We start from the raw sequence: 8,283 nt of genomic DNA on the forward strand, positions 1-8,283 counted from the left end.
CTCAACACATGTGGCAGAAATCAGCACTTCATAAGCAAGAGGAAAGGATGACAGTGGAGAAATGGTACACATGCTGAGTTACAAAGCAACATCAACAGGAAATGATGCGCCCATCAACCTTCTCAATGAAGCCCGAGATTAACAATGCTCCATCTTGACTATACACATGAAGTGAAAGGGAAAACGAGCAGCTTTATCATACTCAAATTTCACCACAACTGCACCGGTCATAAAAAGGCAATGTGCAGTACCCAAAATACACAATAGGATTATACATACATTTACCGCCACATTTTTTTCAGCTAAAAGCAGCTCTTATCATATTTCAGGGAAGATATTTTCATTGTGCCAATAAAACAGCGCCTAATTTCATCCTCTCCTGAACGGAGTGGTCATTTATGGGGTTTCAGACAGACTTGTGCGAGTCACTAATGGAGAGGCATGTGTCATCCGATATGGGTAGGGCCTTTCATTCAGATTCCAGGAGCAACTGTCAGCCCACCCCTCATCTCTCTCCCTCTGGTGTAGTACATTAGAGTAATTAAGTCTGCCGGCAGTTGTCTCTGCTCTTCTAGCTAAAGCCCCGGTCATGATGTATGTATCCTCTCACTTTCACAGAGGGAAACAGGATTCTCAGTGCATGGATTATTAGGTTGTTTCACATCAATGGAGCTCACTGCATTCTTTCAGATATCAGTCAGACAGAAATCTTTTGTGTATCGTTTATGTACCAATAAATCTTTTCATTTGACATGCTTGAAATCACCATGAAATGGAATCTATTTTCTGAATGCATCTTAATGATCTCATTAAGGATAATTTATTCATATGTACTTTTTAATCAAAATATCACAACTTTCAAATATTCCAGTGAAACGACAAACTACTTCACTCTCTGGTTCAATCATTTAGTCCGCTTAAGCCCCACCCCTTTCTTACAATCAACTGCAAGCTTGCATTCAGATCTGCCTCCATTCAATCAACAACCGATAGATAGATTGTATTATTATTTTTTTACAATATGGAAGAAATGATCTGTTGCCATTACATCACAACTATCATTTATCTTTCTCAATGTCATGCATTAGTCAACTTGCAAAGTTCGATTTAATGTACAATTTACTGAAATGTTGCAATAAACAAGATGTGTATTGCTCGAAGAAAATATCAGCACAGCAATATAAGTTAAAGCTCAGAGTAAGCAACAGAGAAACGCAGCAGAGAAAAAAAGACCCATCACAATTCAATATGCAAATGAGTGCAAAAAAGAAGACCAATTTAGAACGCTAATTATTAGCAATAACCTAATCACTTTTTAGTTTTGAGAAATGATCCTTGCAAGCACTGTGAAATATAGTCTACATTTTGAATTAAAGTGGAGTTGTGTGATTTTGTATAAGACTTTTAAAAAAGCATCTGTGTTATTCAGTAGGCTATCAACCTTTTTTGCAATGCAGAAGAAAGCTATTTTCTGTGAATGTGCAATATTTCTGATTCATTAGCCGCTATATAAATAACTACAAGAAAAGGTGCAGTAAATGGTAAAACTATTTGTGCGGGGAAAAAAACAGTTTATGATGATGAGAATAAATTAAAATAACATGACAACAAATACCAGATTGCTCACTATCAAGCATCATGTACAAAACCCTCTAACCTCTAATGCAGAGTTCACACTGCACGATTTTCAAAGTAGTCAGGTCACTGTTCTTTTCACACTGCGTGACTATCTGGGGTATCATTCAGTTGCTGGTGTGTTCACACTGCACGATCGATCGGCATCGTGTCTTTGATAATTCACACTTGTGTGATTGTCACTCACGTGAACGAGCACCAATTTGCCTATGATTTCAGGCATTTGTTGGCGATCTCCCAAAACCTGTCGGCGAGTGAAAATCGGGCCTAAAATCGTTCAGTGTGAACTCGGCATAAGTGGGTTTTCTCTCACTAGTGTGCATGGAGCGAGAAATATCAAATCTGGATTGAAGTGATGCATTGGGCAGAGGGGAGAGCTCTGTAAATCCATTCCATTCATATACAGTGTTCCGCAATTTCAGTGCCTTGCTTCTTTAGGGTGTGTTCACACTCGCCATGTTTGTTTAGAGTAAAACTAACTCTGGTTTGATTGTTCTGTTAATGCGGTTCATTTGAACAAGTGTGAACGCTGCCATCCGAATCCTGATAAGCAACAAACAAGCGGACCGAGACCGCTGAAAAGAAGTTAACCAAACCCAAAGCATACTGTTCTGGCTTCTTTTCAAACTATTTCCGTTGGCGGAGATGAAATATTAAAAGAAATTAGCTGGTTTCTCTATTCAGTGTAGTACCTCATATTGCTTACTTTATAGGACGGCTAATCGTTCTGTAGCACTGAATATAAGCATGGCAGCTTAGTAGCCTCGTGCCTATGACCGAATCACAGGTTAAATACAGTAGCCTACGCGATACTGTAAACAAACACTCATGTAAGATGAATAGCAAGTACCTCAAAGATTAAAAAAAGAGACATGCTGCTTCTAAATTAGCCATGAAAACAACTGCACTATGTGTCAATGGCATGAAGGAGACACCTATTTCTGTCAGCACGGGGGATATAGAGCGCATGTGTGCTGGATGCTGCTCACCCCTGGATGTCATACCGTTATCCGCTGTACCGATACACATTACACCACAGCAAAAAATACAATATAGCTCTAAACCATCACCGTTTTAAACATTAACATTTGTAACATTAAAAATGCAGCCTTCAAATATACCGTTTAATTGTGCCATAGGAACAACAAGAAGAGCAGAGCTTGGGATGTTTTGCAGGTGTGGCTCCGTTCACTCATTAAAAGGGCCAGCGGCACACTGGCCTGCCCACTAAATGAAGAATAGTTGCTATACTCACTGCATATTGTCCCAGTGCTGTTTCCCCTCAAATTTCAGGTTTATTCTCCCGTTTGTTTGTTTTTATCAGATGCACAGCACCATCAGTGTCAGCCCTGTGTCTTCTTCCCTGTGTGTGAGCAGTGAGACCGGGAGCTGCTGCTGCTTGCGTCCCTCCCCTGAATCTGCCCCTCTCTGCCTGTCCACCGCGAAACTGAAAAAAAAAAAGAAAAAAAGACACTTCACGTCCGTGTCAACGAGCTCTAAAGCTGATCACTGTGGTAATATCTCTTTATGAACTCTCTGAGAGAGTCCGGTTTCTCGGAGATCTGAGTTTTGTATGCTATAGATGTTTTATTTAAAATGATATTTCGCCCACTGTGGTAATTAATTTGGGATTTGTCGCCCTCTCATGGACGTAGAAGGTACTATGAGTCTATGTGAATATGTGCTGACATCACGTTGCAAATACTTCTATTTATATATTTTTTAATTATTTAGTCTGTTGATTGAACTCTCAACTTGGCATTTAAAAATGTATTCACTGTACAATTATATTAAAGATCTGTTCTGAATTTGTCATTTATTTAAATAATTTATTTTGACACAGCTGCTAGATTTTTTTAAATAGACAAAACATGATTCATGTTCCTGTAACCTCTTTAACCTCTTCATTGTTCATTCAGAAAGTAAATTACAGTAGCATAATCTAATGTGCACTTCTGCAACAAAATGATTGGAAAAGAAGATAAAGCCTATACTGATTCCCCATGCCATACTGTCTTTTCAACCCTTTCTTAATTAAAGGGTTGAAAAGTTAAAATGGCATTGGAAATCATTACCTTCCTGTTGTGCAAGTTGTGTAAGTGCATCTACAGAACTTCTTATAATTATTAATCTTTATCCCTTGCCCAATCTGAAATGCACAAATAAATATGGGGAATATATCTAAATATGTATATGTAATAATATAGGCTATTATATATAGGCTAATATAATATATATGAATAGCCTACCTTTAATGCATTTAATTTTATTTTAAAGATTTTATTTAATTGAATAGAAATAAATATTTAATCTTTTTTTTAATCATCAAATCAGTTGTAGGCCTATGTTTATTTTTGATTTTCTAAAATTGCAGTGATTATTTTATGCATGTTATTGAGTGCACAGAGGAGAATTGGACATGAGTTGTTATGTTATTTTCATATTATATTATGCCATTATGATGACACAATATGACAATCTGGGGTGTGCATCTTTCAGCCGACACTGCAGCTGGGTTGTGTTTGGCAGGCAGCCTGTAGATGGAGTACATCACCAGCTCTTGCTGTACATATACATAGAAATATTACCATGACCATAGGAATCTGAATTCATTTTGAAATGGGTGATAAATCATTGAAAATGTATAAATCAATGAAATATATAAGTTGAGCACGATTCTATCCTCCTCACTAACAGAGGAAGCAGAAAATCTTCCATCTGTCTGACTTCCACAACAAGATCACACCTTCAAGCCTTCATAAACGAGCGAACACTGTCAGAAATATTCACATTCTAGTCGAATGCATAGGTATAGCTACTGAATCTCTTATGTTAACAACATTTATATAACATAGCAGTAACTTATTGAGCATGTTTAATGCCGTGGATCTTGCCCACACAGCTCCACCCTGATACTCCTCACGCAGACTCTTCTTCAGCCACACGGATCTGCCTCACTGGCCTGCCAGTTGCCGTGGTAACTTGACATGTCTCCATTTGCTCTGATCAATGGAAATGTTGCTGTCGCAGGGGATTGGAGCGCTGCCAGCTCTCTCGGAGTGCAACGTGAGTCCCTCTCTCCCTCTCGCTCCGAGAGAAGGAAGACACAAAGGAAGAAATAGTGGCAGGGGAAGCAGTGGGGTGGTGGAGGTGGGTGTGAAATGCCATTTGGGTGGTTTCTTGGCCTCTGTGGTCAGGGTTAAATGGTCACTCATGAGGCTAATCTTTTTCATTTGAGTGCAGTGCACTGATTCTGTAATAACAAAACAATCAGTCTGAGTGCACTCCTGTGATGTAGAATAAGGGATTTTCCTCAAACGATCAGCCTTCCTGATTTTGCTGAGTAAATTTCTGAAGGAGTGGGGGTAAAAATGGCTGCGGCATCCGTGTGTGTTTGTGTGGAGGAAGATTTGATTTCAGCTTGATGTCTTGCCAAACCTTGAAGAATTGAGCAGTATGCATAGAAAACCCCCTTTGATGTCAGATTTAAGGTATTGTTTGTTCTCTATCAGTGAAACATGACCACAGTGAAATTGAATGTGACATGCTTAAAGGCACAATGTACGAATTTTGGATTCAAATATCCAAAAACCACTAGAACAATGTTATATATTTAGTTGACTCTTGCACTTACCTTAACCCAAAGGTTTCGAACAATGTTTAAATCCAGAGAAATCAGCAATTTTAACCAGTGTAACGGCCCGTGTCATCGCGTAGCCTGTCAATGACGCCACATCCATGTGTTACCCTCGATTTCTGTTTTTACTTCCGTAGAAACACCAAGAACGCTTGTTTTATTAGACATGTGAGCAAGTTTTTGGATACCTTTATCGATTGTTGTATAACTCAACAATTTTTTCTTGATTTACCGCAAGGAACATGTTTGTACCATGCATCAGAGACAACATCAAGTAAACCACGTAAAACAGCGCTGCGTTACACCACAATTTTAATTCATCAAATAAAATGAGTAGTGGCTAATTCAGCATTTGCGGCTATTTCATTAGAATGAAATAAAATTAAGTGAATATAAGTGATCAAACGTTACTGTAACGTTCAAGTTTAGGGACAAAGGAGGCGGACCTTAAACAATGTTAGTTTTTTTGTGATTGTTGCGGGCAAAAATCCTTGATTACGCGGCCCGTTTTCTTTAAAAATGCGATGGAATATGCGGGATATTCATGCAATTTTTTGCGATGAAATTGCGGGAACTTGCAAAAATTGCGGGAACTTGCAAAAATTGCGGGAACTTGCAAAAACTGCGGTTTGATGAAAAAGAGAAAAAAAAGTGATTCCCCCAACACCCTGTTCTCACTAGGCTACTACTTTAATGTAAAGAGTCCTTTCTTATTACTTCCTATGATAAGCAAGCATACTACATCACAGAAAGTGCTGGAAATATTTAATTTCTCATCTTGTTTTATTTCAGTCTGTAACGAGTGGAAATAAGGCCCCCTTTAAAAGCTGCGCGCTCCCTGTTGAACTGTCTGCAGTATTATATTGTATGTGTCATGCAACCTCGAACACCACATGTGTGCGGGTAATTTCTGTTTGATGCTACTTCATCTTATTTTGTTTATTAAGTAACGATGTGGACGGTAGAACGTGTGACAGACAGTTATACGAGTTCGATTTGGGAATAAAGTGCGAGTTGTGAGATGCCAATCGCCTCCGTGAGTCTGTCTGGCCTCTGCAATAACTTCAGCTGTGAGCTATCCCTATTTTTCTTCCCGACACAATGCGTTACAAGACCTTAATAAACACATCAAACTTACAAAACATTGATGAGTCAAACAAGTTCTGTAGCTTTACTAGAGGAATATGCTACAACTTCAGTAAAAATAAATAAATGAAATATTTAAAAATAAAGTGTGCTCCTGTTTTACAGCTTTTCGATGATGTTCACGTCGCGTGATTACGTCACTTCATAACGTTCCCATGGCAACAGGGGGAAACGGCTGCTCTCGTGTGAAGCAAACGCAACATTTTCCAACTTTCTGCTAAGATATATGTGACTTTTTTGCGACGAAAATGCGGGGATTATGAAATCATGCAAGCCCCGCATATTTTGCGCGGAAATCAGCAATTTATGCGGCGAAATTGCGGAGTATTTGAAAAAATGCAACCCCCGCATAAATATGCGGACTTTGGCTGATTATGCATTGAATTCAGCGATCGCATAATTGCGTTTTTCTGGAGGGACTTGGTTAATCGTAAAATAAACAACAAAATGAAAGAAATACCAGTGGCCTACTGCAGCACATAAGCATAATTAAAACATCAACATAAAATGTCCCAGGCTGTCCCATAACACAGTAACGTTAATAAAACTTTAATACATTAGCTCAACCATAAACATGATTTGTGCCTGAGTCCCGTTGGATTGCATTCCATCGGCTGTGGAGGTGAAGACCACAACTCCCGTGATTCCACACTCATGGTGTCATCAAGCTATGCCTTTGTTATTGTTTTGAATAAGTGACCTGTAGCGACGAAAACTACATACTGTGCCTTTAAACTCCCCCTGTAGTCAATAATCCCTTAAAAACTCATCTTTGATCACCAAAATTACATATTTAAACTTTTTTTCCTTGAAAAAAAATTCTTAATGCCTTAAAATAGCTTGAATGTTGAATGTAACTCTACACTGTAAAAAGAAAAGGTGCCTGAAGGAACCTTTTGGGGCTCTTCACTTTGCCACACCGGCGGAACCGTCTGTAGATCCTCTAGGAACCCTTTAAAAAGGGGCAGTTCTCTGAGGAACCACCCAGGTTTCAAAACCGCCTTTTTGAGACTGTCTTTGGGTCACTGTAGTTTTAAGAAGAAAATACTCAGCAATGATGTTGACTTGTGAATTTGCGCATGGTTTGTCTTAAAGCATATTAAAAACACCACATAGACATATAAACAACATTAAAAGCTGGATTTTCACCACAGGGGGATTTCACTGTTTAGTGAATGATTACAGCACAGTAATGAGTCTACATTCATCAGTTCTACTACACATATAGGCCTAGGTAATGACGCATTGGGTCTGCCGTATGCAAGACCAATAGAGTCCCCTCCAAAGAAAAAAGAAAGAAGTGAAATCAAGTTAAAATGGAAATTTGATTTTGAAGTTTCATGGTTATTGTAGGTAAATTATAAAGTGCTGTAAAATCATTAAAATTGGTTAAAAAATATATATAATTGGGACAATCTGTTCAAAATGAATCCTTCAGAAATCATTCTAATATGCTGATTTGGTGCTCAAGAAAAAATGTGTATTATTATCAATGTTGAAAACAGTTAAGTGCTGCTTAATATTTTTGTAGAAAGCGTGATGCTTTTTTACAGGATTCTTGTTCAACCAGAACAGCATTTATTTAGAAATATGTTGTAACATTGTAAAAGTCTTTACACTTTTCTTTATAAAAGTGTTAGTCTCTTACTGTTACCAAACTTTCGGTGTGACCCATTTTGAGGGCTCACCAGTCGAGAACCATACAGTTCATAATGACCAGTTTTGCCTGAGTCCACTATACCTGTTTGGGTCATAAGCATTGAGAAGTGGTCCACTCCTCAAAGCTCTGCAAAAAGTGTGACATTTGGCCACCTGAGTTGGTGCGATAGCCCAGTAAAAGTGCTTTCCAAAATAAAAGCTTTATC

General features: G+C 38.4%; 1 protein-coding gene across 4 annotated transcripts in view; it reads right to left on the reverse strand.

Moving 5' to 3' along the window:
- The window catches only part of palm1a (paralemmin 1a), an 82,723-nt gene extending 79,660 nt beyond the window's left edge, over nucleotides 1–3,063 (reverse strand). For all 4 annotated transcript variants that reach the window (XM_056252674.1, XM_056252672.1, XM_056252673.1 and 1 more), the window contains exon 1: nucleotides 2,891–3,063. In XM_056252674.1, coding sequence (XP_056108649.1) covers nucleotides 2,891–2,895 — 5 coding nt within the window. In that variant the 5' untranslated portion in view covers nucleotides 2,896–3,063. The remainder of the gene's footprint in view (nucleotides 1–2,890) is intronic.
- Nucleotides 3,064–8,283: the final 5,220 nt, after the last annotated feature.

This window comes from Rhinichthys klamathensis, unplaced genomic scaffold (assembly GCF_029890125.1).
Source record: "Rhinichthys klamathensis goyatoka isolate OS25496 unplaced genomic scaffold, OSU_Roscu_1.1 h1tg000098l_1, whole genome shotgun sequence".
Lineage (NCBI taxonomy): Eukaryota > Metazoa > Chordata > Actinopteri > Cypriniformes > Leuciscidae > Rhinichthys > Rhinichthys klamathensis.